The sequence below is a fragment of the Myotis yumanensis genome, unplaced genomic scaffold (genome assembly GCF_028538775.1).
Source record: "Myotis yumanensis isolate MYYU_CA2020_CCGP unplaced genomic scaffold, mMyoYum1.0.hap1 SCAF_14, whole genome shotgun sequence".
Taxonomy (NCBI): domain Eukaryota; kingdom Metazoa; phylum Chordata; class Mammalia; order Chiroptera; family Vespertilionidae; genus Myotis; species Myotis yumanensis.
In genome coordinates, this window is record NW_027223765.1 from 44204528 (window position 1) to 44219124 (window position 14597).

At 39.6% G+C, this 14597-nt stretch overlaps 1 protein-coding gene across 5 annotated transcripts in view; it reads right to left on the bottom strand.

Moving 5' to 3' along the window:
* Nucleotides 1-14597, bottom strand: part of DNAH12 (dynein axonemal heavy chain 12) — a 239044-nt gene that overhangs the window by 141800 nt on the left and 82647 nt on the right. For all 5 annotated transcript variants that reach the window (XM_070390826.1, XM_070390827.1, XM_070390825.1 and 2 more), the window contains exons 23-29: nucleotides 12712-12831; nucleotides 12255-12411; nucleotides 11856-12028; nucleotides 6837-6989; nucleotides 6344-6583; nucleotides 5544-5789; nucleotides 5093-5212 (exon numbers count right to left, since the gene is read on the bottom strand). In XM_070390826.1, coding sequence (XP_070246927.1) covers nucleotides 5093-5212; nucleotides 5544-5789; nucleotides 6344-6583; nucleotides 6837-6989; nucleotides 11856-12028; nucleotides 12255-12411; nucleotides 12712-12831 — 1209 coding nt within the window. The remainder of the gene's footprint in view (nucleotides 1-5092; nucleotides 5213-5543; nucleotides 5790-6343; nucleotides 6584-6836; nucleotides 6990-11855; nucleotides 12029-12254; nucleotides 12412-12711; nucleotides 12832-14597) is intronic.

Sequence of the window (14597 nt, forward strand, 5' to 3'; positions counted from 1 at the left end):
CAGACAGTCCTCGGGTTATGCCGGACTCAACGTATGTTGTTTCATGGTTACATCGCCATCTCCCATTTATTTATAAAAAAAAAAAGTTCCGTCATTTCAACATATGTACATATGTGTTTTATGTTTTCTATTATTTATTTACCACAAGTAAAGGTCAGGAATTGTTATCTTTCTTTTAAATTTTTTTTACTGTTTCACTTCATTACTGCTGTGTATATGCTCCGTGTGAGTGACATAGGTGCTTATGTAGGTAGGTTCCGACTTATAGCAAAAATCACGTTACATTGGTGCCATAGGAAGATCTCCTATGTAACCTGATGACCTACTATAATATCAATAGAGAGAAGGAGTGAAAGAGTTGAATCATCATATGGCATAAAGTAATTTATGATTAAAGTAGAACTCAAATCAATCTTCACTGCATATTTTACCATAGCAACTACCATAATGTAACAATTTAGTTTTAGCCATAAATCATCCATCTCATTAAATTGAGATTATTTTGCTTGTAATTAATTTTGTTTTATTTTATATTATGTAACAACTGTAAATAATATATATATATACATGTCCTATATAATAAAACCCTAATATGCAAATCAACCAAAAGGTGGAATGACCAGTCGCTATGATACACACTGACCACCAGGGGCAGACGCTTAACGCAGGAGCTGCCCCCTGATGGTCAGTGCGCTCCCACAGGAGGAGCGCTGCTTAGCCAGAAGCCGGGCTCATGGCTGGCAAGCACAGCAGTGGTGGCAGGAGCCTCTCCCGCCTCCACTGCAGGCAGGCAGTAAGGAGGGAGGGGTCCCAGACTGTGAGAGGGCACAGACCGAGCTGAGAGATCCCCTCCTAGTGCACCAGGCCTCTGGTATGTGTGTGTGTGTGTGTGTGTGTGTGTGTGTGTGTGTGTATGCCTCCTCTGTCTATAATTTATTTATTTATTTTTAAATTAAATCTTTATTGTTCAGATTATTACAGTTGTTCCTCTTTTTCCCCCATAGCTCCCCTCCACCGGTTCCCACCCAACACTCTGCCCTTACTCCCCCCGCACTGTCCTCATTCATAGGTATACGATTTTTGTCTAGTCTCTTCCCGCATACCCCACACCCCTTACCCCCCCCCCAAGAATAGTCAGTCCACTCCCTTTCTAATCCTCTGATTCTATTATATTCATCAGTTTTTTCTGTTCATCAGATTATTTATTCACTTGATTCTTAGATTCACTTGTTGATAGATGTATATTTGTTGTTCATAATTTGTATCTTTACCTTTTTCTTCTTCTTCCTCTTCTTAAAGGATACCTTTCAGCATTTCATATACTACTAGTTTGGTGGTGATGAATTCCTTTAGCTTTTCCTTATCTGTGAAGCTCTTTATCTGACCTTCCATTCTGAATGATAGCTTTGCTGGGTAAAGAATCTTAGTCGTAGGTTCTTGGCATTCATCACTTTGAATATTTCTTGCCACTCCCTTCTGGCCTGCAAAGTTTCTGTTGAGAAATCAGCTGACAGTCCTATGGGAACTCTCTTGTAGGTAACTGACTTTTTTTCTCTTGCTGCTTTTAAGATTCTCTCTTTGTCTTTTGCTCTTGGCATTTTAATTATGATGTGTCTTGGTGTGGTCCTCTTTGGAATCCTTTTGTTTGGGGTTCTCTGTGCTTCCTGGACTTGTAAGTCTATTTCTTTCACCAGGTAGGGGAAGTTTTCTGTCATTATTTCTTCAAATAGGTTTTCAATATCTTGCTCTCTCTCTTCTTCTCGCACTCCTATAATTCTGATGTTGGTACGCTTGAAGCTGTCCTAGAGGCTCCTTACACTATCTTTGTATTTTTGGATTCTTGTTTCATTTTGCTTTTCCGGTTGGGTGTTTTTTGCTTCTTCGTATTTCAAATCTTTGACTTGATTCTTGCGAACCTCTAGTCTGCTGTTGGAACTCTGCATAATATCCTTTATTTCAGTCCGTGTATGCTTAATTTCTAATTGGTCCTTTTTCATAACCTCGAGGGTCTCACTAGATTTCTTGAGGGTATCACTAAATTTATCGGCGAACTCACTAGACTTATTGAGGGTCTTACTAAATTCATCGGCGGTTTCTAAAAATTCTTGAAAAACCTTATAAGTGTCGTTTTGAACTCTATATCCAGTAGTTTGCTTTCCTCCATTTCTGTCATTTGTGACCTGTTTCTTTGTCTCCACATTTTTTATGCTTCCCTGTGTTGATAGAGTTGGTTTCTGTGCTAGGTGTCCTATAGGGCCCAGTGGCTCAGCCTCCCTAATTACATGAGGTGGACACTCTTGGTGCACCCCTTTGTGGGCTTTGTGCACATTCTTGTTGTAGTTAAGCCTTGATTGTTGTAGGTATCACTGGGAGGAATTAACCTCCAGGCCAATTGGCTGTGAGAATCAGCTGTGTCTGCAGTGGGAGAACTTCTGTGCTGGAGACACCCTTCTGGGGCAAGACTTGCTTCAGTGGGGCTTTGGTGCTCACTGAGTCTGCCCCTTGAGTGTGTCCCTTATGTATCTGTGGAGTTGTAATCTGGATGGTCCCACTCTGACCACTGGGTACACTGGCTCTTGGATTTCTAAGGAGGTGCTAATTTAGTCTCTGCCTGAGGCTACCCAGCAGGAGCCCAGCTGTGAAGCAATGCAAGCTGCTGTGGGGCCTTGGGCCTTCTTTTAGATGTTCTGGCTTTCTCTGACCGAGCTGCAGTTTGTTAGGTAATTTTCAGATTGCAAAGGGCCAGGCCTTTCATATGCAAAAGCCTCTGTGCACAGCTTGATTGGGGCAGGGTCTCAGGGGATCAACAGGGCAGAGCAAGCAGCTATGGCTGCTCCTCAGTCCTGCCCTAAGAGGCCCCGTTTCTCAGTGTCCCAGTAATTGCTGCAAGCGCCTCTGAGAGAAAGCCGCCCTCGAGTTCCGACCGATGCCAGACAGTCCAGTTTCTCCCGTATGAGTCTGGGTCCCCAGAGACTCACCCGGAACTGGAGTTCAGAGCAGTCAGGAGCTTGCAACTCCCTCCCGATTGAAAAAGACAACCGTGTCCTCAGTTTCCAGCCCTTTCCACATGTGCCGTGTCCTCAGCTGCCAGCCCTTTCCGCATGCCTCCGTACCTCTGCACTTTACTTCTGCACCACCTCTAAGTCTCACTGTGCTTTTCTCTTTCCTTCTAGTTGTAGAATTTCCACTCAGCCAGCCTTCCTGTGGTTCTGGATAATGTTCATTTTGTCTTTTAGTTGTATTTTTGAAGTGGTTGTGCAAGGCAGCAATTTCCGGTGTCTACCTATGCAGCCATCTTGGTTTCCCCCTCTGTCTATAATTTAAATGGAATTGGAAATACACATACTTTGTTTCTTTAAAAAAAAAAAAGAGCAACCATATTATTTAAATTTGAGAAACAAATCATTGTTAACTATAAGATGTTTTACCACTTTCAGCTTAGAATCTTTTGTTACCAGCTGAAGTATACAACAGTATTATAGTATACACTAGAGGCCTGGTGCACAAAAATTTGTGCACTCGGGGGGGTTGTCCCTCAGCCCGGCCTGTGCCCTATCGCAGTCTGGGACCCCTTGGGGGATGACCACTTGCTGGCTTAGGCCTGCTCTCAAGGGGATTGGGCCTAAGATGGCAATCAGACATCCCTCTGGCAGCCCGGCAGCCCTCAGGGGATGCCCACTTGCCAGAAAGGCGCAGTTGGACATCCTTAGCGCTGCTGAGGAGGCAGGAGAGGCTCCCACCACCACGGCTATACTGGCAGCCATCAGCCTGGCTTGTGGCTGAGCAGAGCTCCCCCCATGTGAGAGCACACTGACCACCAGAAGGCACCTCCTGCATTGAGCGTCTGCCTCCTGGTGGTCAGTGTGTGTCATAGTGATCAGTCATTCCCAGTCTTTCTGCTGTTAGGGTAAGTTTGCATATTACCCTTTTACTATATAGGATAGAGGCCTGGTGCATGGGTGGGGGCCAGCTGGTTTGCCTTGAAGGGTGTCCTGGATCAGGGTGGGGGTCCCACTTGGGTGCCTGGCCAGCCTGGGTGAGGGGCTGATGGCTGTTTGCAGCTGCCCGCACCCCCTTTAGGGTGGGGGTCCTCACTGGGGTGCCTGGCCAGCCTGGATGAGAGGCTGATGGCTGTTTTCAGGCTGGCCACACCCCCTTTAGGGTGGGGGTTCCCACTGGGATGCCTGGCCAGCCTGGGTGAGGGGTGAGGGCCATTTTCAGGTGGGCGGGTGACTGAAGCTCCCAGCCTCTCCTTTTTTTCTTTTTTTTTTATTCTGGGATTTATTTACCTTCTATAATTGAAACATTGTTGCCATCACTGGCACTCCCAGCTCTGAGGCTGCGGCTGGCTGAAAGCAGGTATCTGGGGTTTGTTTAGCTTCTATAATTAAAACATTGTTGCTTTCAGGCTCAGAGCCAGCCATGGCAGGCAGGGAACCTTGGCTTCCTCCATCACTGGAGCAAGCAAGCCTCATGTTCGCTTCAGCTGCATGGCTGCCAGCTGCCATCTTTGTTGGCAGTTAATTTGCATATCCCCCTGATCAGCCGATGGGAAGCGTAGCGGAGGTATGGTTAATTACCCTTTTGTCATTTATTAGATAGGATAGTAGTAAGTATTAGAAATCACACGATAGAAAATACTTATACTCTTACAACAATCATCTTTGACCTGAACTTTGTCAACCCTAGTATCATACAACAGAATGTACTAGTAAAATTTACTCATTTTCATATTAAGGTGACCAAAATAGGGGATTATCCTCCGAACAGAATGATTTCACCCATTTAATAAAACCTTGTAGCTCTAACCGGTTTGGCTCAGCAGATAGAGCGTCGGCCTGGGGACTGAAGGGTCCCAGGTTCGATTCCAGTCAAGGGCATGTACCGGGTTGCGGGCACATCCCCAGTAGGGGGCATGCAAGAGGCAGCTGAATCAATGCTTCTCTCATCGATGTTTCTAACTATCTCTCTCCCTCTTCCTTCCTCTCTGTAAAAAATCAATAAAATATATTTTTTTAAAAACACTTTGTATACTATTAAGTCATGAGATAAATTTGTTTGTGGAGTAAGTTATTCTCAGAGGTTTACTTACATGATAGTCAGCTTCAGGAAGTTTAATGCCAGGAAATAAGTCACTAGTTATTCCATTAAATAAGGGTATATCATGTGATAAAAACTTTGGTTCATTTACATCTTTAATTGATCGAAGAAGCTAAAAGCATCCAAAAAGTGCAATATTAAGTTAATTGCCAGTATTTGCCCTTTCCTTCCCATACCCAAAGTCAAAGTTTATTTTACATTGTTCCATGGAATCCCCATATGAAAAGCCAACACTATGCTTATTGAGCCAAAAGGTCCTTGCATTTACATAAAGTATAATGAATAGCATAACCCCTAAACTATCATTTCAACCTCTTATAAAAAGGCTCAAAACAAGAACTCTCTTTTTTGCCTACAGTTCCTGATCAACCGCACTAAAAAAATTATCTTTTACTCAGACTTTCTTTCACAATGTATGTATTCATTCATGTATGTATACTTACAAGTATATCTTCATTTTCATTTGGAAATTTTAGTTTTAGGTTTCCAGCAGCCACTAAAACTGCTTTCACTGCTCGCATTCCATAGTCATAATGAAATTGCGATGAGAGCTGTTCTGAGCAAAGCCTATAGGTCATTACTATCTTCACAGACAAAGGTTTTGCATTCAAAAATCCATAGGAGTAGAGGGAGATTTCTGCTATGAGGGCATAGTTTGGAACCATCATAGCCACTGTTCTAAAAAGAACCTGAAGTATATAATAAATGAAATATATTATTTACATAAAGAAAACCATTTTAATACTAAGCATAAGCACCCAAAAATAATGTGTTGATATTCAAGTTTATTCACCCAATGCAGCACCTTTTCATTAACTCTTTAATTTTTTTAAAATATATTTCTTTATTGATTTCACAGAGGAAGAGAGAAGGAGAGAGAGATAGAAACTTCAATGATGAGAGAGAATCATTGATTGGCTGCCTCCTGCACGCCCCCTCCTGGGGATTGAGCCCGAAATCCAGGCATGTGCCCTTGGCCGGAATCGAACCCGGGACCCTTTAGTCCGCAGGCTGATGCTCTATCCACTGAGCCAAGCCGGCTAGGGCAACTCTTTAATTTTTCACTAGCACTTTAATAGTTTTGTGCCCTTTAATTTTTTTTAGACACCTAAAAGAGTTTTTGGAGGTTTACCATGCAGAAAATAGAAAAGAGAAATTACAAAAACATGTGAGAAAATATACCTTATGAGTGGGTTATGCTGCTACTTTTGATGAACAAATTTACATTCTTAAAAAATATTACCTTAAGATTGTCTGGCAATTCAGAACGTCCTGCATAGCCAGGATTCATGGTAATAGCTACAAAACAGTTGGGATTAAGTTTAAGTTCTGCTCCTTCAAAAACAAACACATCCAGCTTCTGTTGAATGGCTCTCTGAATGCAAAGGATCTGTTGAGCTACCACTGACAACACTTCCAACTCAATTCGATTAAATTCATCAAAGCAGGCCCAAGCACCAGAAGAAGCCAATCCTTTAAAAAACTAAGGACCAGAAAAAAAGGAGATAATTTTTCTTAGGAAAAGGCATCACTTATTAAAACAAACATTTAACCTTTTAAGTCAAAACTGAAAATTAAGGTTAATAAAAGCCCAAAGATATAAACAATGTCTTTATCTGTAAACCCAAGGTTCAAGTAATGCTTAAACTACATTCAAATAATGTTTAACTGAGTTTGCTTCAGTTTATCCAGGTAGACCTAGCTATAAGTTGGTAACATTTAAAATGTAACTTTACCTTTCCCATTGCTAGATAATCTAACCCATCTGAACAGTTGAACACCACACACTGTACAGCAAGAGCTTTAGCCAAGTCCTTGGTGGTTTCAGTTTTTCCTGTGCCTGCTGGTCCTTCTGGAGCACCTCCAAGATTTAAATAGAAGGCACCTATCTGAAAAGAAACATTTTTGTGAAAAGAAATAATCCATGCTTAACTGAAAACAACAACACAGATAATCACTTCAAAAATGGATTTAGTTTTAGTTGTAACTTCAGAGAGGCAGTAATACAATTACATTTTTCAGTTAATTTTTAGCACACAATTTTCTAGCTGTATAAAAAATAAGGAGTTTATAGAGTTCAAAAAAGTGAAAATGTATCAAAATCTCCTTATCCTTTAATATTTTGCATGTACAGTATTCCATTTGCCTTTAAAAACAAAGAAAATCTAGCCTTGAGGTGTTACAATTTGGTCAGAAAGGTTTAATTAGAAGTGGCTGCGGAGATAATTATAGAGTTCCATAATGAAAATCTCTTGGCTAGCCTCAAAGAGAGTACATATTTGAAAGTGGGTGTTATGAACGGGGACCCATCAGTTGGAAGAGAAACATATGACCTATTATATAATTTTATCTATGATTCACCCTGGCTATTGATCCTGATACTCTTGGTATGTTCTCTATTCCCATAACACTATTCTATACTTCTCCTACCACTAATATTGCTTTTTACCTTGCCTTACAAGTAATTATGTCGATTTTTTCCTCTCACTAGTCTTTAAGTTCAATAAGCACAACATCAGCAGTATCTGAATGCTTTCTGGGTTTCCACAATGACTGGAACAGTGGCTGAACATTTTTAGAAGCATATAAATTACAGTCAACTCTCTAACTATGAAGTTTGCTTCATAAAAACCAATATGAGAGTTTGTAAAACTTGACTCCTTTTAGGAGAAATAAGGTTAAAGGACACATGGTTGTACATATAGGGAGGCAGGAAGTTTATGGGAACTCCTGTACTTTCTACTTAATTTTGTTGAGAACCTAAAACTGCTCTTTTAAAAGACTATTTTAAAAACAAGTAATAAATAAACCTATAAAATAATATTTTTACACTTACTAAAATAAAATAATAGACATCTAAAGGCAATATCAATGACATTTTATCTATCTTAAATTTATGATAAATGCTACACTGTTAATGTCCATTCATTTGCTAGAAACCTTTCTCTTTACAATTTCAAGAAAATTCTTACAAGTATGCTCCTTTTATTATGGACTAGTGTCCTGGTGCATGGATTTGTGCACATTGAATGGAAATTAGAAGAAATATTTTAATATCGCTATTCGCCCTTTATCTACAATAGAAGTGTCAACCAAATTCACGATCAACAATGACAGATCGAAACACACACATGTGATTGGCTCCAGTGAGAGCTTTATATGTATTGCGCATGTGCAAGTCAACTTAGCCTTTTACATATATAGAATAAACTTGCTTAATTATACCTGCTTTCTGATTTAGCTAAACTTTTTCTAGCCCAGTGAAGCACCCCAACTTCTCGTTCAGCTAATTGTCAGCAACACAGCAGTAAATATCAATACAAAGCAGATTATTATTGTAGATCATGCAGGGAGAACAAAGGGTAGAAAAGTTAACTGTAGCAGTGTTTGACTATATTCTGTGCAGTGAGAAAACCTGAAGTCATTTTCAAGGTCCACCATTTCTTACTTCTTTTCAGTCAGGTCAAGTTTCTAAACTTTCTAAATCTCTGTTTTCCAGCTAATGAAAAGAAAACAGGATTCTACTGGTTCTCCTGTGTACCTACTCCAGGACTTCTGTGAGGATCAAATGAGATGAAGCACAGGAAAATATTTCACAAATATTTGGTTGAACTGTGAAATGTTTGCACCTGGCTATAAAGTAAGTCGTGTTCCTGGACTGAAGAAGCTCCAAGGAGGCTAGTTGCTAGGGAGAGGAAACTGGGCATTGCTACATAATGTCATTACCCGGCATCCACAGTGACTGTTTCCAGGCTGGGCTGGGCTATGGGCCGCATTTTGGGCCAGGGGGTCTTGGCCGCGTTGGCTGCGATTTGGTGGAGTGTAGCTCCAGGGTGGTGGCAGGGCCTGTATCCCACTTGGGAGAAGCCGAGTGTTGATTTGTCAGCACCAAGTCCATGGTGCTGTTTATTTTAAATAGCCAGTGAGTGTCATGGCAGCTTCTGAGTTGAGTGTCTGCCCCTGGTAATCAGTGCGCATCACAGCTACTAGTCAGACAGACACTTAGCCTTTTATATCTATACTAGAGGCCTGGTGCACAGATTCATGCACCGGTGGGGTCCCTCAGCCTGGCCTGTGCCCTCTCACAATCCAGGACCCCTCGGGGGATGTTGGAGAGCTGGTTTCAGCCCAATCTCCGTAGGCCAGGCCAAGGGACCCCACCGGTGCAAGAATCCATGCACCGAGCCTCTAGTATGCATATAAGATCTTTGGTTAATCTCTTCCACCCCTCTCTCCTTCCCTCTGAGATTCATCAGTCTGTTCCATGTTTCCATGCCTGTGTGTTGAGCATCTGCCCCTTGGTGGTCAGTGCGCATCATAGTTACGGGTCAAATGATCGCTTAGGCTTTTATATATATATCCATATAGAGATATATATAAAAGCCTAGCGCCTGGACTGGTGGAACAACCAGACAACCGGAACGACTGGTGGCTATGATGTGCACTGCGGCACCCAACCAGCCTGATCCGGGCCCTGATTGCCCCCCCGCTACCAGCTTGCCTGGCCCCCCGATCAACCGCCAACACCCCAAGTGGGGGCAGGGCTGGCTGGCCCACCGCCCACGGCCCCTCACTCCGGCTGGCCAACCTCCCGCACCCCGTCCCCAATGCCAGCCTGACCCTATGGACCCCCATCGGGGTGGGCCAGCTGGACCCCACCTGTGCACAAATTCGTGCACCGGGTCTCTAGTAGATATATAAAAGGCTAATATGCTAAGTGTCCCTCTGCCCGCCCGACCGGTTGCAATGATGCACACTGACCACCAGGGGGCAGACGCTCAACGAAGGATCTGCTGAGCTACAGTGACTTGGCAGCAGCGGTTCTCAGGTGACACATCCCGAAATCAGAGAAGAGGGAGCATGATTCCTCGTGGGGCCGTGCGATTCCACCTTTGGCCATGGGTTATGTTATTGGGGAGGCACTGTCGCCCCGAATCTGGTTTATTGCACACTTGTATTTGCATTCCACACCCTGTACAACAGCAACTTTGCAGAGTGCCCTCTCACACTCTGGGACCCCTTGGGGGATGTCAGAGAGCCGGTTTCGGCCCGATCCCTGTAGGCCAGGCCAAGAAACCCCACCTGCCAGAGGGACCCCATACTGACTCCACGGACACCTGTTGAGCCACAGCGCTCCCCAGGTATGGCCAGCAGGGGAGAGACTGGGAGGTTGGCAACAGAGTGTGTCTGACCCATCTCGCCCAGTCCTGCCCCACTGGCCACCTTCTAGTTAATTGCCTTTCGATGCGCACAAATCTGTGCACCAGGTCACTAGTATATAGATAATACATATCCTAGGAGACTTATTTTGTTTTTCATTCTAGTGTTGTATACAAGTGCTTAATATGCTTTTGATTTTACAGCTTCCACCTTACAAGTATTCACAGCTTTTGATGTCTCTGAGGGTCCAGATAGGACATGGAAGCTTGAGATTCATTTACTCAACAAATATTTAAAGAGTAATTATGTACTTGTTCACACTAGAGTAGAAACCAAGACAGACATGGTATCTGCCCTCAGGTAGCTTCCTGAGAAATTAGAGGGTTTGGTGAAACATTTTATTGTAGATGCACTAACATCCTACCCGGATTCCCTTTACTGACTATTGCATCCATCTCCCACTTGCTGGAGTGTCAGCTACAAATAGCTCCCACCTGTTCTTTTCTCCTGGAAATTGTTCTCAACTAATAGAAGCTACCTCATTGGCAAATACCTGATAGCTCACTTATACCCCTAAACCTATGGGTGACCCACAGCCAATGACTATAAAGGAATATAAAAGCCAGCCCCTTTGCCTTCAAGTGAAGTACCTTTGTGATGTAATTCATGCTCCAAAACTCCCTGTGAGATCAGGCTAAGGATATATATCCAATGAAATCACATCTCTCCTTAGCTTTCCCCTGTTTTCCTCACTTCCTTATAGATTTGTACTAAGAGCATTCTCTAGTAAATCATTTGCCCAACAATTGTCATTTCATCTCTGCTTCTAGAGAACTCAATCAAAGACACTTTAATTTTACTTACTTTACTTGGTGTTTCTTGATGTTCCTCCTCAATTTCCAAATACGGTTGTGAGATTTAGCAAATTTAAATATAGGATGCCAAGTTAAACTTTAATTTCTGATAAACAATGAATAAATATGTCCCATACAATATTTAGGACTTATTTATCTTAAAAATGTATTTGTTGTTTATTTGAAATTCAAATTTACCTGGGAGTCCTGTATTTTATCTGGCAACCCTAATCCTAATGTTTCTATTTTAATAGTCATAGCTCTATCTTCCATACCTTCCCACCAAACATAGACCTCAGGACCAACTCCCTACGTTTCAGGTCTCTTCCTCCTATTCAACAGAACTAACTTGGAGTTCTAAGGCCCAACTGTACTTTCCTCATCTTCCTGTCATCTCTCCCAGAACTCCACTGCAAAAACTGATAATATTTTCCAAAGCTTTGATTTTTCTCTTTAAAATCTTCAGTATTTTCCTTTTTCTAATTATTCCCAATGGGAGTGCTCACGATTTTCAAACATTAGAATTTAAACATACTTGTATTCTACAAAAGCACCAAGAATTAAATATTCATTATGATAATTTCACATAAAAGACATTTGGAATTAGGAAGGAATAGCTGTATTCAACTATCATCAATAAGAGAATAAAATGAGGATAGCCATGTTAAATTTGGACAAAAAAATATGACCACACTAAAAAGTAAACTTTAATGTGTGAATTAAAATAATTTAAATGCATACCAATGTTCTGTAACATCTGTCAGTTAGAGGAGTAATGACAAGTCGAGGTGAGTTGCCAAGATATTCATAAGCATATTTAACATTGCAATTAATGATGCGAACTCGAGCATTCTCATATTCCCAGTAATATCGAAGCTGAGCAAGCCACTGGAAATCTGTATTATGTGAGACACCTAAAAAGAATAAAGTAAAACAAGATACATGATCCTAAAATAGAAATAATTTGAAAAATAGGTATTTTATCATCTTTTATAATAGCAAATATTAAAACAATTCATGTTTTCCAATATGTAGAAAAGATCATATAAAATAAATTCTATAGTATACATATAGTATAAATCTTTGTTGCTATAAGTTATTAATATTTTATCTTTAACATTAAAGAAAAAAGTCACATACCCACATCAATCATGTCCATGACCACGTCTCTAGCATGGACATCAATAGTAACCAAAGCGCCCAGAGTAGTCCTGGTCTGCTTCGATAGTTTTCCTCTTACCAGCCCTACAATATCATTTAGTTGATTCTGAAGTTCCTTATAGTACTTAATTAATCCCTACAAAATAAAAAAGCAATTAAACTAATCTCATATAGCACCTAAAATATGTGCTTTCTATATTTACTCTTATACAAAACAATTCTGACTTCATAATATACCTCAATAGAGAAATGAATTATAGAATAGAGTGATTTTTGTCTAAGCCTAGTATAAAATATAACAAGTTCTCAAATAATTATATAATTTTAATGTTACATGTAGAAATTCAGGAGAAAATTGGCTTTAAAAATAACAGATAAGCTAACTAAGAAACAGCATATAGAAAAGAATGTTACTTAAAATCAAATAATGCTTTACCTTTGTCCCATCACTTATAACTTCCTGTGTCTCAGAAGTCCAGAACATTTGAGAAACACAAAGTACAACTTGTCCAGGCCACTCTCGAACCCAGTCTCTTCTTGTAGAGTCTGGATAAGCCTGAATAATAAAAAGCATTTCTAACTTTAAAAGATTTCTAAAGGGAAAAAGCAAAAAGCTAAATGTCTAACAACAGAGAAGCAAAATATTTGGTACATTATAGGCTAGAATATCACATAGTCATGAAAAATGTTAGGTGACTATTTAAAATACCTGGACATTTTTTATAAATTATGATTATATTTTTAAAATATGTATATAATTTTTATGTTCTTTTGCTGTGGAGAGTTGTCAAGTTTACGAATAGAATACATATTACTTCTATTAGAATACATATTACTTCCATTACAGAAATTAAACTGTAGAAAAATGAATCATCCCAGCCAGTATGGCTCAGTTGGTTGAGCATTGTCCCATGGACCAAGAGGTCACTGGTTCAATTTCCAGTCAGGCCACAAGCCCAGGTTGTGGACTCAATCCCCAGTAGGGAGCATGCAGAAGGCAGATGATCAATGTTTCTCTCTCATCAATGTTTCTATCTCTCTCTCTCTCTCCCTCTCTCTAAGATGAATAAAAACATTTTTAAAATAAATAAATAAATCAGTCTAATAAATTAACTTATACAATTTAGTGGAAAATTGGCCTCGTAGTTAGAGCTCTTGTATTATTAATCCATAGCAATTCTAAAAATTTGTATGACCAGAGTATATCATTTGAATAATCATATGTAGGGTGGGGCAAAAGTAAGTTTACAGTTGTTCCTATGGAAAATAATATAATTACTAAATAATAATAAAATAATCTCTGTGTTTCACATGCTTACAATTGAAAACCTACTTTCGTTTCACCCTGTATTTTGTTCAATTATATTGAACAATCTGGGCTTTTGACTTCAAAGTATACTTTCATGTATTTCTAACATTTTTATGTATTTAAAGAGATTTAGTGGTTTAAAAAATAACTTAATTCAAAAGTAAATGATAGTTTACTTTTTTAATTAAGTAATTAAAAAAATAACAACTACAGAACAAAGTTTGAAGTTGATGCTAATAGAAACTATATATTTAATACAACATCATCTTTAATATAACACCATTTTCAAACATGCTCTAGATATAAACCTAAGGCCATATATATATATATATATATATATATATATATATATATATATATATTTTTTATATATATATATTATATATATATTGTATATATATAATATATATATTATACCTTTGATTAGCAATATTTAGGAATAAATGCAAATGACAAGCTAACCTAAGTTCAAAGAAGGATGAGTTTCAAAGAATGGATGAGCTATTGCTAGGTACATGGAAAATACACTTCTATATTTATTAAGGAAATACTTGATGGGAAATATCGATTCTTTCCTATGTGTTTGGTTTGTTTAGAGTCATAAGTAGAAAAAAAGGGAGTAAAAGTCAATATTTATCTACAGGAACACTAAGCTGAACATAATATCCACTGCAAGATTATGAGCCTCCTGAGCTCTTGGTAAAGGAAAAAGGATACGTCATTCACATAAAGTGGGTTGCTGGATATAAGGCTACAATGCCTTTTTAAATGATTTTTTTAAATACACAACTGTTCCTTTGTGGTCCCCCAAAGCAGATATATACTGAAGTTTATCATTCAAAATTAGATTAACTGGAGTAGCATAAGTGAGGTACATGTTCTGCTTAGGTGTTATATTTCTTTCAAATATACAGCCTCCGTTAATGTTTGTTCAACTCATTTCAAGTTTGAAGTTTTTAAGTAATTAAGTGTAAACAACAGTAAGTGAACTAGATCATGCATTTAACACCTGA